Raw genomic sequence first — 16740 nt, 5'->3', positions numbered from 1 at the left:
TTAATAAGATAAATTTAGTAAGGGTGGTGTTGGCCTGGAAGGAAGAGTAATGTAGAGAGATTGTAAGATTAGTTATTGCAAAAAGTCAACACAGCCCCTAGGACTACATACAGCAAAAGAAAGGAAGATTGATACATCCTCGTCATAGGTGGCTGAGAGCTGAGAGACGCACATGTGACAGTTTCTGGGAACGCAGAAAGGGCTACTCCCTTGGTCTTTCTGATACATTCACTCTAGCTTCTGAAAGTGCCTCTTTGTAGCCTGTGGCTCCGTGAATTTTACTTGAGCCTCCTAGCCATTTCTTCCACTGTCTTCATCTTGACAGCACACAGCAGGATCCACCCACTCAACGAGGGTCAGAATCCTGGGAGTCATCCTGTTCACCTCCTCTTCCAGATTCCCACCTGCTGGCCTACATCCTCTTTGGCCTCCTGTCACACAACCTGCCTGACATCAGACATGCCTCCCTCTTCTAGCTCCCAGCACATGATCTTACACAAACTGCCTGCTCAGGAATTGTTTCTTTAATGAATCTGAAAACATAAGGATTTCGGGACAGATGACCCATAAGATCCCCTCCAGGGGCAGGGCACCAGGCTGGCTCAGTCCATAGAGCATGCAACTCTTGATCTCGGAATTGTAAATTCAAGCCCCATGTTGAGTATAGAGATTAGTTAAAAATAAAATCTTTTTTTTCACATTTTTAATTTTATTTATTTTTAAGATTTTATTTATTTATTCATGAGAGAGACACACACACAAAGAGGTGGAGACACAGGCAGAGGGAGAAGCAGGCTCCATGCAGGGAACCTGACATGGGACTTGATCCTGGGTCTCCAGGATCGTGCCCTGGGCTGAAGGCAGTGCTAAACTGCTGAGCCACCCGGGCTGCCCTAAAAATAAAATCGAGAGAGAGAGAGAGAGAGTGAGAGAGAGAGAGAAAGTGGCTTCCCTTTCCAACCCAAGGCAATGGGAGGACAGTGTGCTGATAATGCGGCTGTACCAGCTGCTGAATTCCCAAAATGTCTTTGCATGTGATGCTACTGAGTCTCTCATGCTCCTCCCAGGGACTCCCTGAACTTGCTGGCACACCCTAGCCTGGCAAGCGGGTGCATATTTTGAATATCATTCCAGATGGGTGAGTTTGTCTTTTTTTTTAAAGATTTTATTTATTCATTCATAGAGAGAGAGAGAGAGAGAGAGAAAGGCAGAGTCACAGGCAGAAGGAGAAGCAGGCTCCATGCAGGGAGCCCGACGCGGAACTCGATCCCAGGTCTCCAGGATCACACCCCGGGCTGCAGGCAGCACTAAACTGCTCTGCCACCGGGGCTGCCCTAAAATTTTTATTCTTTTTTTTTTTTTTTTTTTAAAGATTTTATTCAGATGGGTGAGTTTGGGAAGAGACTTGGTTTCATTGAGTCAAGAATTGTTGGGTTAGGTGAACTCTATTTTGTGACTTTTAAGGCCTAATTGAAATCAAATGAGGGCAGCCCGGGCGGGGGGTGGGGGGGGGGTGGGGGGGGGGTGGGGCGGGCTCAGCAGTTTATTGCTGCCTTTAGCCCAGGGCCTGATCTTGGAGACCCAGGATCTGGTCCCACGTCGGGCTCCCTGCAGGGAGCCTGCTTCTCCCTCTGCTTCTCCCTCTGCTGTGTCTCTGCCTCCCTCTCTCTCTGTGTCTCTCGCGAATAAATAAAATCTTAAAAAAAAAAAAAAAAAAGAAAGAAAGAAAAGAAATCAAATGAAAAGCCACTGTCTCTGGACAAAAGAATTAAAGGGGAAGTTGTGGGTATTCTCAGGAAGGGTTTACGATTTGTTTTTTTGTTGGTTTGTTTTTTGTTTGTTTAAAAGAAATCTAGGGGCACCTGGGTGGCTCAGTGGTTGAGTGGTTGAGCGTCTGCCTTTGGCTCAGGGAGGGTGTGATCCTAGGGTCCTGGGATAGTGTCTTGCATCAGGGTCCTGCTTCTCCTGCCTGTGTCTCTGCCTGTTTCTGTGTCTCTCATGAATAAATAAATAAAATCTTAAAAAAAAAAAAAAAGAAAAGAAAAGGGACGCCTGGGTGGCTCAGCGGTTAAGGGTCTGCCTTCGGCCCGGGGTGTGATCCTGGAGTCCCAGGATCGAGTCCCACATCAGGCTCCTGCACACAGCCTGTGTCTCTGCCTCTCTCTCTCTCTCTCTCTCTCTCTGTGTGTCTCTCATGAATAAATAAATAAAATCTTAAAAAAAAAAAGAAAGAAAAAAAAAAGAAAGAAAAGCCTAGAGTCATCTCCCTCTACCATATCAACCACCATGAGGCTCTAAGAACATGTCAGGCCTTGTCCCAGGGCATGAAGGAGAGAGTAGGGGGAACAAGCTGACCTGGCAAAGAGTACTCAGGCCACTATGTCTTAGGGCAGTAGGACAGGGTAGGGTGGTGGCCTGCAGTTGGCTCAGCGTGAGGACAGCAGAGCATGGAGAGCTCCTTGGACTGTAGGTGGTGGAGTGCCAAAGACCTGGCTCCCAGCCCCGGGGCTACATGCCAGCAAAGAGCTTTTAATAGCTCCAGTTTTCCAAGATGCCCTGGATTATGTTGCTCTTCCTGAAGCTCCTTACACGGGGACCAGGCACACCACAATGACTCAGCGTTTCTGTCCCTGACCACTTGCAGGCATTCACATCCCCTCTGCAACCTCGGGCTGCTGGGATGCCCAGCTCCTTGTTCTGCCCAGGGCCATCACAGGTCACTGTTCCACTTAGCTCTGGCTGCATGCTCACCAGCACCATCCCTGAATCTGTGCCCAAACAAAAGAGGGTCTGCTCAGTCTCAAAGCCTCAGGAGAGCACTGCCACTCACTCGTGCCCACTGCGCGGGACATTTGCTCAGAGCCCAGTCCAGTCTGGGGGAGTGAGAGGGACTGTCCTGAGGCTGAGCCAATGCAGGTCACCCTTTATCAAGGCCCGTGTGACCAGGGGTACATTTGGTTTTGTTTTTAAGATTTCATTTATTTATTTGAGGGATGCCTGGGTGGCTCAGCGGTTGAGCGCCTGCCTTCGACCCAGGGAGTGATCCTGGAGTCCGGGGATCGAGTCCCGCATCGGGCTCCCTGCATGAAGCCTGCATGAATCTTAAAAAAAGAAAAAAAAAAAAAAAGATTTTATTTATTTGAGAGAAAGAGAGTGAGAGAGTACAAGCAGGGGAGGAGCAGAGGGAGAGGGAGGAGCAGAGGGAGAGGGAGTAGCAGGCTCCTCGCTGAGCAAGAGTTACCAAGGTGGGGCTTGACTTCAGGACCCTGGCTGGGATCTTGACCTGAACCAAAGGCAAATGCTCACCCAACTGAGCCACCCAGGTGCCCCCAGGTATGCATTTGTGTAGAGTAGTGACCTCTCTATGATTCCCACAGGGAAGCTGAAGGGGGTGTTGAGGCAGTCGGAGGATACATGGGGCAGGAGCAAGTGATTTGGCAGGCAGGAAAAGGCCTTGGCAGCCTGAGAAAGGAGGAGCCGGTGACTGCCTGAGGGACAGGGAGGAGGGAGCAGACGCTGGACGCTGGCCAATTGGGCTGAAGGTCTGATGCACTAGAGGTCCCCACCTAGAGGTCAGACTGGAGACTGGTGCCAAGTATAAATGCAGCATCATCCATGAAGAAGAGATGTCAGTGGGTCCCCAAGGTGGAGGAGAAAAGAGCCCCTTCAAAGCAATCATGTCCCATTGGTTCTCTCACCCCAAGATCTGTCACCCCCTGCAAGGAAGCCAAAGCATCCTGGAACTAAAGGACACCACTGGGTGTGTACCTGTCATAGAAGTGGTCTCATCACCCCTAGGTCCAAGCAACCTCCCCAGACCCCCACAATTCAGGTAAGGGCCAGATTCCTTATCCCCACACTCAGCCCCAAGGCTCCCTCTTCCCCAGGTCTTCTAGCCACTGACAACTTTCCTTGCACTGTGGCACGCCCTTGCCTGCCCTCCTTCAGGGCCTGGGTCTTCTGTCTCCACCTGGGAGAATTCACTGGGCAGTCCTCGCTCCAACCCTGCTTCACCATTTAAGGGGCTCTGCTGGATGGTGACCTCCGAGGGGTCACTCCTAGGCTTTTTATTTATTTATTTATTTATTTATTTATTTATTTATTTTTTTTTTTTTCTAGGCTTTTTAAAAAAGATTTTGTTTGTTTATCCATGAGAGACACAGAGAGAGAGAGAGAGAGAGAGAGGAAGGCAGAGACACAGGCAGAGGGAGAAGCAGGGGAGCCCGATGCGGGATTTGATCCCGGTTCCTGGGATCACGTCCTGAGCCAAAGGCTGAGCCACCCAGGCGTCCCGCTGACTTGGGGTTCTTGATCCTTTTCAGGGTCACTCTGTGCATAATGCTTCTTCACTTGGGGAGTTCCCCCATGTCCCCAGTTTACACATTCATTCACTTGTGCAGCAAATACTAAGGCTGGTTCGTGGCAGGCCTTCCAGGCAAACAGTTAACCATTAGAGTCACTCCACCTTTATTTATTTATTTATTTATTTATTTATTTATTTATTTATTTATTTATTTATTTATTAAAGATTTTATTTATTTATGAGAGACACAGAGAGAGAGAGAGAGGGACAGAGACACAGGCAGAGGGAGAAGCAGGCTCCATGCAGGGGGCCCGACGTGAGACTGGATCCCAGGTCCCCAGGATCAGGGCCTGGGCCGAAGGCGTCGCTCAAGTGGCCTGCCCAGTCTCTCCACCTTTAATCCAGGGGTGCGAGCCAGTGAGCATCCAGGCGGTGGCCCGCTCCCTGCGGCTGCTCCTGGTCCAGCGCTGGAACGAGGCCAGCTTGGAGACTGCCCAGGGCCTGGTACCCGTCACCCACGCGTCAAGCAGAGACATCACTCTCCTAGATGCCATCCGGGTGTGACCCCAAATTTTGGAGGTGGTGTGGCCCCCGCCCCGAGCTCCCCAGTCGCGGGGTGGGTGAGTATCCGGGAGCTCGGGGCCCCTCCGGGCCAGAGGGGAGAGGCGGGTCACACGCGGTCGCCCTCCGGAAGTCACTGGTGGGCCCAGGGACCGGTGGACAGGCGGGGCCGGGGGCGGGGCCGGGGCGGGACTGGACGGCCGGCGGGGCCGGGGCGGGGCCGGGGCGGGGCCTGGACGGCCGGCGGGGGCGGGGCCTGGACGGCCGGCGGGGGCGGGGCCTGGACGGCCGGCGGGGGCGGGGCCTGGACGGCCGGCGGGGGCGGGGCCGGGAGCGGAGCGGGGCGGGGGCGGGGCGGGACGGCCGGCGGGGGCGGGGCCGGGAGCGGAGCGGGGCGCGGGCGGGGCGGGGCGGGGCGGGGCCGGGCCGGGCCGGGGCCTGGACGGCCGGCGGGGGCGGGGCCTGAAGCTCCGGCGTTTACTGGAAGAGTCTCGACCTTGGGGCGGCGTGGTGCGTGCGACCGCGGGAGTCCAGCAATGGGTGACGACGCTGCGCCGCAGGCCCCTAGACCGGGGGAGGCTGGGGGTCGCCGCGCGCGCCCTCCCGGCCGCCCCCCACAGACTTGGGCGCCCTCCGCCCATGGAGGGGCAGTGGGAGCGGGCGGACGCGCCCCCGCGGGAGGGCGGGGTCCCAGGCCGGGGCGCGCGCGGCCTCTCAGGGTTCCGGGAGCCCCGGGATAGAGGAGCAAGCGCGGGGGTCCGGGGCGCACGGTCTCCAGCCCGACCGGGTGGAGAGGTCAGTGGCGGACCGGGGAGAAGGCAGCCCTGACCAGCGCTGGCCGGACACCGCGCGGTGCCGGGTGGTCAGGACCGGGTCCTGGGATGGTGCCGCCTGCGCCAGATCGGCCTCGGGCACGGACTGCATCCCCCCTGCCTCAGTTTACTGGTCTGCGAAGGGAGGGTGATACTGGTCGGACTTGCTGTGAGGAGGTGAGAGGGGCCCCCCTCCGCCCCTCCGAAAGTTGAGAATTTGTTGGCTGTTATTACTCTGTTTGCTCCGGTTTTACAGAAAGGGAAACCGGGGCTCGCTGGGAGGGGTTAGTAATCGTGGCCCATGGTGACACGCAGCCGGCAGAGCCCAGGTCTGCCCAGTTCCCCAGCCAACTCCATAAAGTTCTGCAAATGAAACCCTCCCCTGGTTTTCCTCACTCAGGGGACCCAGTTTTTCTTTCCTTCCTCTGAGTGTCCCCAGCCCATGTCACGCTCTCTCCCGGTCATCCCCCCGGGGGGCAGTGTAGGAAGCTAGGGATCTGAGTCCCCCGGGGCTGCCCCATGCCCCCGGACAGGTTAGGGCACTGATGGGGGCCTCAGAAAGCACCTGCTTGGCGATCGAGGGGGTGGCTGTCTTCCAGGTCTGCTCTCAGAACTGAAGCTGGCTGTGCCCTGGGGTCACATCGCTGCCAAAGCCTGGGGCTCCCAGCAGGGCTCCCCAGTTCTTTGCCTGCACGGCTGGCTGGACAATGCCAACTCCTTTGACAGACTCATCCCTCTTCTTCCAAAAGGTGGGAGTGCAGGGAAGCCAAGGGGCAATGTGACATAGACTGCAGGGGCATGAGGGGTGGGGAGATGGCTCACCTAGACGCCTTCCCTGACCCGCATCTCTTGCCTCAGACTTCCATTATGTTGCCATGGATTTCGGGGGACATGGGCTCTCGTCCCATTACTACCTTGGTGTCCCGTATTGCCAGGAAAACTTTGTGAATGAGATCAGGAGAGTTGTAGCAGGTAAGTCGGAGGCAGTGTGTGTGTGTGTGTGTGCGCGCGCGCACACACACACACTGGGACACCCCCTCTTCTCGTTGGAGTGGGGTGTGGTGGCCAGGAAACAGTGCTGCCTGAGAGTGACCTGGCTCTGGCCCCAGTTTTCCCAGGGATTGAGGTGACTTGGGGAAGGTTGGGAGAAGGCTGCCAAGAGCTCTCATCCTTCTGGGGGCTCCACCCCTTGCAGGGAAGCTAGAACCCCTCCAAGCTAGTTCCCTGAGTGGGGCACCCCAGCTGCTGGGGAGGGATGTCCCGAGCACAGGGACTGTAGGGCAGGGTGGGGGGCAGCCCGGGCCCATCCTGACCTGGCTCTGTGTTTTCAGCCTTGAAGTGGAAGCGTTTTTCCCTCCTGAGTCATAGTTTTGGTGAGTAGAGTTTACACTTTGGCTGGGAGGGGGCCGAGTGGGCTGAGGGGCTGCGAGGGAGGGAGAGGAGGTGGTACACAGTACCCTGCACTTCTGGGCGCTGCCAGAAGACATGAGGGGGTTTGTGGGTGTCCTGGACACTATGCCCTTTGGCCTGAACCACCCCCCTCCAGGGGACATACGGACTCAGAGGTGGTACGACAAGGGAATATGTGACCTTTTGGGTGGCGAGGTCTGATGAAGGGGCCATGTGGCCTTCGGGATGGAATGAAGAGCCCTGCCTTCCCTTGGTGGGAGAGAGCCAGGCCCCTAGCCCGGGGAGGGGCAGCCCCTGTGAGAGAGTCTTGGTAGGATTCGGAGAGCTGGGGAGTACCAGGTCACTACTCTTTTGTCCCCCAGGTGGCATTATCGGCGGAATGGTGAGTAGATGGCTTTGCAGTGTCCACCTCTGGCCATGTCAGGCATTCCTGCAGGTGGGGCCTGAGGTGGGCAGGGGAGAAGGAGGAGTTACCGGGAAGGGAAGTGGCTCCTCCTGTCACAAATTGGAAGTGAGCACTTTATGGCCTAGGGCCAGTTTGCTTTATAGATGGCAGTGATATAATCATTATTGCGGGGACATCAGTGAAACTGGATTCCCGATGGAGTTCAGAGTTTCCACACTCCCCAGAGAATCCTGGAATCCAGCCATCACCAGGGCGTGGACCTTGGTCTGGATGTGGACCTTGGGCAGGGGGGTACCCTGAAGGGACTGAAGATTCTTTTTCTGGCTGCTTGGAAACACCCGTGTCCCCAGGGAAAACCTTGAGTCCTTTTGCCTTCTTCCCCTCCTACTCATTCTTTCCTTTTTGGGTCACATCATAGTTTTCCTGTATCTTCCCCGAGATGGTGGATAAACTGATCTTGCTGGACACATTGCCATTTACCATGGACCCTAAAGTAAGAGTGAGGGCTTTCATGGATGCTGTCGTGGGGGAGACCCATGCGCCTGGCAGTGGGCGGGTACCAGGGAGGTGGGAGGAGGCTGCAGAGGGCAGATATGGGGGCTCAGGGGGCCCCCACAGGGGACAGGGCTGTGCAGCCTGTACCCCTAAGGAGTGGACAGAGGTGGGCAGCCCCGGGGGCCCAACGGTTTGGCACCACCTTTGGCCTAGGGTGTGATCCTGGAGACCCAGAATTGAGTCCCACATCGGGCTCCCTGCTCAGAGCCTGCTTCTCCCTCTGCCTGTCTGTCTGTCTCTCTCTGTCATGAATAAACAAATAAAACCTTTAAAAAAGAAAAAAAGGAGTGGGCAGGGTGAAGGGAAAGCCTTTGTCATCCTTGGAAACCCTATATGTGGCCTGGGACATATAGAATGCCAGGTCTATCACCAAGCAGTAGGGCCTGGGAGAGGGCAGGAACAGTGGATTGAGGGGCTCTGGGGGCACACAGCCCAATGAGGCCGTCCACACTCATGTTCAGTTGTGTGCATTTGTGCTGTGTGCACATTGCACAACAGCACACAGCAGCCCTGGGTGTGGACGGAAGGGAAAGTACTGATCCCTCCCACCACTGCCGATGACAACAAACGAGGCTGTCCCTGCATCTGAGTCCTGGTTCTGCCACTCATCTGCTGAGTGACCCTGGGCAAGTTACTGGGCCTAGCTGAGTCTCCGTTTCCTCACCTGTAAAATGAGGAGGTTAGCCTAAATGACCTTGGAGTTGCCTGCCTGTTGTCACATTCTGTCACTCCATCCCCAGAAGCTCAGCCTCTCGGTTGTGACACAGCTTTGTCACCAGCTTCGGTTGCTTATCTGTAAAATGGCCACAGATGCCAAAAGGGCCTGAGCCGTGCTGTCTTTTTTATCACCACCTGCCCAATCCCAGCACATAGCGCTCAATTCGTGTTGGGTTCATGGGTGGATAGCTTGTGGGTGAATGTGAGGATCCGGTGAGGACCCTGGGACTATTTTCTGTTTCACTCGCGGAGTTAACAAACATGGTGCCCCAGGATCCTCTCCGGGGCCCCTGGGTATTTGGTCCTCCCTGTCCTGCATTCTCAGGGACTTGGCTGGGAGTGTCACTTCCCACTGGTGCTCTGGGTGGCAGACTGTGGACCGGATTGGGCTGTTGTCCGAGTGAGCTGAGTTGGAAATGGGTGCACTCGGAGGGGGTCCAGAAGCCCCCTCTGCAGTCTCCTGTCTGCCACCTGGAGGGATGGCAGGAATTAAAGCAGATAAAGTTGCCAACCCGGGATGCTCTGTGACTTACAGATCTAATACTGAACCTTTGCAAAGCACTTGCAGTTGCCAGAGATTTCCTTTCCCCTCCATCGCCCTCATCCCTCCCAGCTGTCCCGACCACTGGCAGGGCTGGCCCGGAAGTCAGTGAGGCAGACAACTCACTCCCATCCCAGGGATGACTAGCAGGGGCTGATCCTGTGCCGCCCTTCACTGGGTCAGAATGGATCTCGGGTCAGAATGGACCCTGACAGAGGGGCCGCTGACAGCAGAGGGTGGAGGGGGGAGCTGAGCCCCTCTGTCAGCAGCCCAGAGCCCTGCCCACCCAGCAGAACCCACAAATCCCCAGGGAATGGAGAACATGCTGACTTACAGGCGGGGAGCCATAGAGCACATGCTGCAGGCAGAGGCCTTCCAGAAGCCCCGGCAAGTGGTCAAGCCAGAGGAGATGCTGCAGAGGTGAGTGCCAAGGGGGAAGAGGGGGCTGGTGGGAGGGAGTGGTGGGAGGGAGACCTGGGTGCAAGTGCAGGATATGAAGGGAGGAAATCTCTGGGGTACAGAGGCCGCGTCTGTCTCCTCAGCAGGAATCCACCCCGGCCCTGTTGCTCTGTGCTCGCCCGGGTATCGGGCCTCCTGGCACTCACTCTTCAGAGCCTTGCATCCTCCCTGCTCTGTAGCCACACACTTCGTTTACCAAGACCCCTTTCCACACGCTCTGTACCCATCTTCCTCTCCCTATAATCATGCACACGTGTGCATGCACACACAAACACACAGTCCTTCCTTGCACACATTTTCTCTCTGTGGCTCCTATCTGGACCTCTCTGCAGGCACCTTGCTAACTTGCCCACTCCTCCTCCAGCCTCAGCTGACTGCTATTTCCTCTGGGAGCCTGCCCCCCACTCCCCTAGGTGAGCTGCTCCTCCCTGCCCTGTAGATAATTGAAGGTCTGTGGGTGGTGACCATAGGCTGGTTGCCTCTGTATATCTAGCACCTGGAAGTGCTCCCGGTGGTCAGGGACCTACAAATATTTGTTATCTAAGGGAGAGAACGGGATCCCTGGGTGGCTCAGCAGTTTGGCACCTGCCTTTGGCCTGGGGCGTGATCCTAGAGTCCCGGGATCGAGTCCCGCGTAGGGGGAGTCCCTGCATGGAGCCTGCTTCTCCCTCTGCTTGTGTCTCTGCCTCTCTCTCTGTCTCTCATGAATAAATAAATTAAATCTTTTTATTTTATTTTATTATTTTTTATAAGTATTTTTTTAAAATTTATTTATTCAGAGAGAGAGAGAGAGACTGAGAGGCAGAGACACAGGCAGAGGGAGAAGCGGGCTCCATGCAGGGAGCCCGATGCGGGACTCGATCCGGGTCTCCAGGATCAGACCCCGGGCTGCAGGCGGCGCTAAACCGCTGCGCCACCGGGGGTGCCCTATTTTATTTTTTTAAAGATTTTATTTATTTATTCATGAGAGACAGAGAGAGAGAGAGAGGGGCAGAGACATAGGCAGAGAGAGAGAAACAGGCTCCATGCAGGGAGCCCGATGTGGGATTCGATCCGGGATTCCAGGATCACGCCCTGAGCTGAAGGCAGGCACTGAACCACTGAGCCACCCAGGCATCCCTAAATTAAATCTTTTTAAAAATTTTTTGAAAAAATAAAGGAAAGAAAATACACACACACACATATGTGTGCTCACACATGCGTGCGGGAGAGTTGATGGAAACATCCCCCTTGACACATGCCTGTGTCCCTTGTGGGCGGCCCTCCTCTTCTTTCCATCTGGCCTTCTCTGCCCCAGTACCTTCATGTCCCTCTGTCTTCCCCAGATTCCTGAAGAACAACAATCACTTGAATGAGGAGTGTGGGCGACTCCTCCTGCAGAGAGGAACCACGCAGATGGCCACAGGTAGGGACTCACCATCCAAGACCGTTACTTCTTGGCACTGTCCTTACTGAGGAGCGATAACCACTAGGCCCTCTGGCAGCCTGCTCTGGAGCAGACACGGCACTCAGTGCTTGGCAGGGTGTATCTCATGCCATCCTCCTGCTGCCCCATACTTCCCCCGTCCAGAGCTGGAGAAACTGAGGCTCCAGTAGTAGGCCAAGTGACATGTGCCAGGTGAGATAGGCCCGTGGGGAGCGTAGTCCAGTGTCTGGAGAGTAGATGTTGGGGAATGTCGCCGCCATGCTCTGCTGACCCTGTGTGGTGGGTGCCAGTGTCCAAGGCTGGGGTTTGGGGATGTCCTACGGGGCAGCGCAACTTGAAAGAGGTTTTGCAAAATGGGGAAGTAGGGTAGGTGGCACCTGGGCCTTAGGGCAGCATCAGGCCCGTGCTTTCTGCACTTCCTTACCCAGTAATATTCACCCGGGAAAACTACCAAGAGTTTGCTCAGTGCCAGCCCCTAGCAAGGCCACCGCGGGAGCTGGGGTGAGTGAGAGCAGACTCTGCCCCTCTCCTGGGGGGCTGGCACCTCTGGCTGAGGGCGCCGTTCACAAGAGCCCTCCCTGGAAATGACTCCCCAGGGGTTGAGCAAGGAGGAGGCCAGGTCAGGAACATATACTCTAGGAGGCGAAACAGATGATAAACAAATAAACAGACCAAAAACAATAGACATTTTATTATAAGTGTGATAAACGGAGCACCTGGGTGGCTCAGTGGTTGAGCGTCTCATGATCCCGGGGTCCTGGGATCGAGTCCCGCATCGGGCTCCCCGTAGGGAACCTGCCCTCTCCCTCTGCCTGTGTCTCTGGCTGTCTCTGTGTCTCTCATGAATAAATAAATGAAATATATTTTTTAAGTGCAATAAAAATATACAGGGTGTTCTGGAAGAAACCCACAGATGGGGGTCCCAGCAGCAGCTCCCAGGAGGTGGAGTAGAAACCACGGGAGAGAGCTGGGGACGATGGAACCTGCAATAAATCGGGCAGGAACGCCTGGGTTGATTCCTAACTCTGCTAGCTCAAGGTCTTAGGCAAGTCCCTCCTCCCTTTTAGACACCTCCTCCCCATTTTTCTCAGGTGATAAGTAACGTCTTGGGATCTTTGTGCGTATGGTCAGAGAGGATCAAGCGAGGTGGTGAACGCAGCTTCAGTTTATAAAGTACCAGACGAGGCAGGGGTCAACCCCAAGTGCTTGCTGGATCTGAGCAAGTTGTGGAATTAATCGGGCTGCTGGGAGTCAGGCAGCAGGGAGTGGTAGGGGCTGTGGGTCTGGGGGCAGGACAGCCCAGCCAGTGGTTATCACCAGGGACTCAGGCCTCGCATGGCCAGAATTTCCAGTTACTCACGAGAAGCCAGAGACCTCCCGTGTTGCCAACATACCACAAGGTCAAGTGGAATATGCTTAAGGGATGATTTGGCCTCAGGCTGCCAGTCTGTGACTTTTCCTGAAGGGACTCATCTCCGAACCTCACAAATCCGCCACGCAGAGGAGAGGTCGAGGTGGAGGGCCGTGGGCCTGGGCTTCCCAATGTGCCCGCACAGATGGCCCACCCCAAGGGGCCCCGGCACAGAAGTGGGCTAATCCGGAATAAGACACATTCCCAGCTGGGCTGGGGAAGCTGCTTAGGCCAGGCCCGGGTCACATGAGTGGTGAGCCCGGATACCACAGCCGTGGACGAGGAGGGAAGAGGGGAGTGGACAAGGCCCCTCTGCAGCAGTCATGGCCCCTTGGGGCCGGAGGGTAACCTAAAACAAGACAGAGCGGGCTCCCCACACCCACTGGGTAGTGTGACACCTGGAGAGCTGCTGCTCCGGGGTCGTCGTCCTCAGGCCCCAGAGCCCGTGACCATCCCCACACCCCTCTGGAGTAGCAGAGAGCAGGGGCAGCCCCGTCACTCCACTTGATCCTGTAACCGAACTCAAGGTCATGGGCCCGATGCACAGCACAACCCATCACTGAGCCAGAAGGTGTGCAGTAAGGAGAAGGTTTATGTGAGAGGCAGACAGGGGAGGAGGCGAGGAGCTGGGGCAACAGCCCCGAGGTGGACAGCCAGGGTTTAAATGCAAGTGGGAAAGGGTCTGGGTAAAGGGGAGAGGAGCTGTGTGACACAAAACCAGATAAAGCAAGTTACTGGGTCAGGGAGGGCTTGTTTCATTTTGTTGGGCTCTGAGGGGAGGTCAGTGGTCCCGAGCAGTTCTGGCAGGCTTCTTTTTTTTTTTTTTTTTTTTTTATTTTATTTTATTTATTTATTTATTTATTTTTAATATTTTTTATTTTTATTTTTATTTTTTTTTTAATTTTTATTTATTTATGATAGTCACAGAGAGAGAGAGAGAGAGAGAGAGAGAGAGGCAGAGACACAGGCAGAGGGAGAAGCAGGCTCCATGCACTGGGAGCCCGATGTGGGATTCGATCCCGGGTCTCCAGGATCGCGCCCTGGGCCAAAGGCAGGCGCCAAACCGCTGCGCCACCCAGGGATCCCTTTTTTTTTATTTTAAAGATTTTATTTATCTATTCATGAGAGAGAGACATAGAAGGAGAGGCAGAGACACAGGCAGAAGGAGAAGCAGGCTCCCTGCGGGGAACCCGATGTGGGACTCGATCCCAGGACCCTGGGATCATGAGATGCTCAACCACTGAGCCACCCAGGTGGCCCTCTGGTTGGCTTCTTGATGAAACCTTGAGTCTCCAAAAAACATAAATTAACTCTCGGTTATCATGGTGTCAGGCGAGAGTAGTACCCTACAGGAACATGGCGGCCGATAGCATTCCCAGAACAAGCAGGTTTGGGTAAGGAAGCTGCAGCTGCCATGGTTGCCCCGTTAACTCTAGTTACTGTTTTCTGTCCCTACTGTCTTTGATCAGTCCTTGTTCATGAGCAAATCCGCCTGATAACCACTCTGGCTATTTCCTGCTGAAATCGGGCTGAGATTGGGGTGAGCAGAACGGATCCTTTCTGCCCTTAACTGGAAACATTCCTTAGTTCTGGCTTAAAGCCCTACATTCTGCATTACTAGAATTTATGTACTTTTATTTTTCTTTATTTAAGATTTTCTTTATTTTGAGAGAAGGAGAGAGTACAAGCAGGGAGCCCACCATGGGTCCCTATTCCAGGACTTTGAGATCATGACTTGAGCCAAAGGCAGATGCTTAACCAACTGAGCACCCAGGCACCCCTGTACTTTGGGTGATAGCTTTGGTACGTTTTGTACCGCACTTTGTGATTAAGTAGCAAAGAAGGAGAATTAGGAATCTGCAAAGTTCCACATTTGAGTAAATAATCCTAGGAAGATTGACCTAAATCCTTGGAGAATCCTAGAAAATAATCTGGAAAAGCAGTCCAAATCTGAGACTGGCAACTCAGCGATTTGTTGCAACCAAGTAGCCTGTTGTCTTTATTTTGTCAAGTGGAACTTCCACTTCTGAGGAAGGATTAATGTATGTGCCAGCTGATGAATTAGTTAACATACAAATCCTTCCTTGTTCTGCTAAACTATAACCTATAACACTTCTGTTATCTAAAACTATTCTGGCTAAAGAGTCCTAAGTCCTCCTCTTGAGCTGCTATAGTTGAAACAGTTTCGTTAGCAAATAATCCCAAAGATACAGAGAGGTTTCTAATCTTATGTTCATGGGCTGCCACTGCTCACCGGGATAGTAAAGTTCTTCCAAAGAAAGAGCCTGTTCCATCGTCCGGACACCCTGGTAGATAGTCCTGCACTTCTCCCCCGATCATGTCACCATTCAATATGGACTTTTTAGTTCTGGGGAAAAAAAGAGCTGGCCCAATGCTGAACATCCTTGGAATTATAGAGAAAGAAAGAAGGGACTAGGTGGCCTAGTAAATGAGAAACTCCTGTCCACCTCTGTCCCAGCGTTCATAGGCCTGAAGCTCATCAGTTGACCCACAGACAAATATATATCCCATTGGGGCTCAGAGGGATTCTGGACATTTTTGGAAAATTAAGCTTTTTAGTGTGGGAGATCTTGTTTAAAACCTGGTCAAGTCAGGGATCAGTAGAAGGCAGCGTCCACTTGAAATTCATATCACGTGCCTGTGAAGGGGGAGATTCCCTTGAGGTAGGTACTATTTTGTGACCTCCAATCTGTACATAGGCAAGAGGTAGTGTAACCTGAAGACTGATTAGTCCTTCTTTGCTGAACTAAAAAAAGAGACGGTGTTCCAGGAAATGGGTTATGTTAAGCAAACAAGTAGTCAATGTCTGTTATAGAGTGTTCAGTTTTTATGACCATAGGTTCCAGTGCCCTTATGTGAGCCTCCTAAGGTCATTACAGGGGACACTATAGGGGGTGTTAAAAAGAAACAGGGTACACAGAATGCTCCGTTAAGTTTTTTTTGTTGTTGTTTTTTGTTTTTTTAGATTTTATTTATTTATTGACAAGAGATGAGAGAGAGAGGCAGGGACACAGGCAGAGGGAGAAGCAGGCTCCATGCCAGGGAGCCCGATGCGGGACTTGATCTCGGGTCTCCAGGATCACATCCTGGGCCAAAGGCGGCACTAAACTGCTGAGCCACCCAGGCTGCCCCTCCATTAAGTATTTTGACCACGTAGGTTGCCGAGAAGTTGGGCTCCTTGGAGAAATGGATTATGGACATAGCTGTGGAGTCAGCGTGGTCGTGTATGGAGAAGGGCTTCAGGTAACATATCCAGCAATCAGACAAGTTACCTGAAGAAGCTAAAGTTTGTGAAACTCTGACCATGGAATTATCTTTCCAAGTAAAAGAGATTGAGGATTACCGAGCAAAGCGAACAACCCCGAGTAGTTCTAATCATCCCTTAGTGGGATTGTCTCCTGAATAACACCTTGAGGTCCTTCTTTCAGGGGCTTACAAGAACAGCTTAGCAAATTCTTTTTCAGAAAGTGGTCAAGGGAGGTCTGTGCTCTGGGTGTGCCATCATCTAAGCTTTGGGTGATCCCAGGTCTTTGGTGGATTTGGTGTGGGTTTTTTTTTTTTTTTTTTTTTGGTGGCGGGGAGGTCTTCCTTTCTCTAAGGTCAGAATCTCCTCTTCTTCCAAATAGCCCCATGAGCAAGTACCGGGGATGGTTTGTTAATGGGCCACCACAACATAACGAAAGTCCCATGATGTGGTTATGAATGCACACTTTTCCCTTTTGACAGTTTTTTTTTCCCTTAGACCAACATTGTTTCCTCTTAGCTGGAGTTTAACTGTTGTGTTGTAAGAAGTTTGCTCCATATTTCATGAACCAGTCTTAGTCTTTTTTTTTAATAATTTTTTTTTTATTTATTTATGATAGTCACAGAGAGAGAGGCAGAGACACAGGCAGAGGGAGAAGCAGGCTCCATGCACCGGGAGCCCGACGTGGGATTCGATCCCGGGTCTTCAGGATCGCGCCCTGGGTCAAAGGCAGCCGCCAAACCGCTGCACCACCCAGGGATCCCAGTCTTAGTCTTGAAAATAGGCTACTTTAAAAAAAAAATAGGCTACTTCAGTTAAACAGGTGTCTCATTTCAGGAGGCAGGTGGGCGCTCAAAGTTAGCCCTATATTGTG

General features: G+C 53.4%; 1 protein-coding gene across 2 annotated transcripts in view; it reads left to right on the top strand.

The window, feature by feature from the left end:
- The first annotated feature begins 5313 nt into the window (after positions 1 to 5313).
- SERHL2 (serine hydrolase like 2) overlaps positions 5314 to 16740 on the top strand; it is a 37465-nt gene continuing 26038 nt past the window's right edge. Inside the window, exons 1-8 of one of the 2 annotated variants that reach the window (XM_041755564.1) lie at positions 5314 to 5404; positions 6276 to 6425; positions 6535 to 6648; positions 7008 to 7049; positions 7449 to 7468; positions 7911 to 7985; positions 9616 to 9725; positions 11090 to 11169. In XM_041755564.1, coding sequence (XP_041611498.1) covers positions 5401 to 5404; positions 6276 to 6425; positions 6535 to 6648; positions 7008 to 7049; positions 7449 to 7468; positions 7911 to 7985; positions 9616 to 9725; positions 11090 to 11169 — 595 coding nt within the window. In that variant the 5' untranslated portion in view covers positions 5314 to 5400. Of the gene's footprint in view, positions 5854 to 6275; positions 6426 to 6534; positions 6649 to 7007; positions 7050 to 7448; positions 7469 to 7910; positions 7986 to 9615; positions 9726 to 11089; positions 11170 to 16740 lie in introns of both variants that reach the window. The other variant, XM_041755565.1, reaches the window with a different exon arrangement.

Source organism: Vulpes lagopus, chromosome 5, assembly GCF_018345385.1.
Source record: "Vulpes lagopus strain Blue_001 chromosome 5, ASM1834538v1, whole genome shotgun sequence".
In the NCBI taxonomy this organism is placed as follows: Eukaryota; Metazoa; Chordata; class Mammalia; order Carnivora; family Canidae; genus Vulpes; species Vulpes lagopus.
This window is presented reverse-complemented; position numbering and strand designations above follow the sequence as displayed.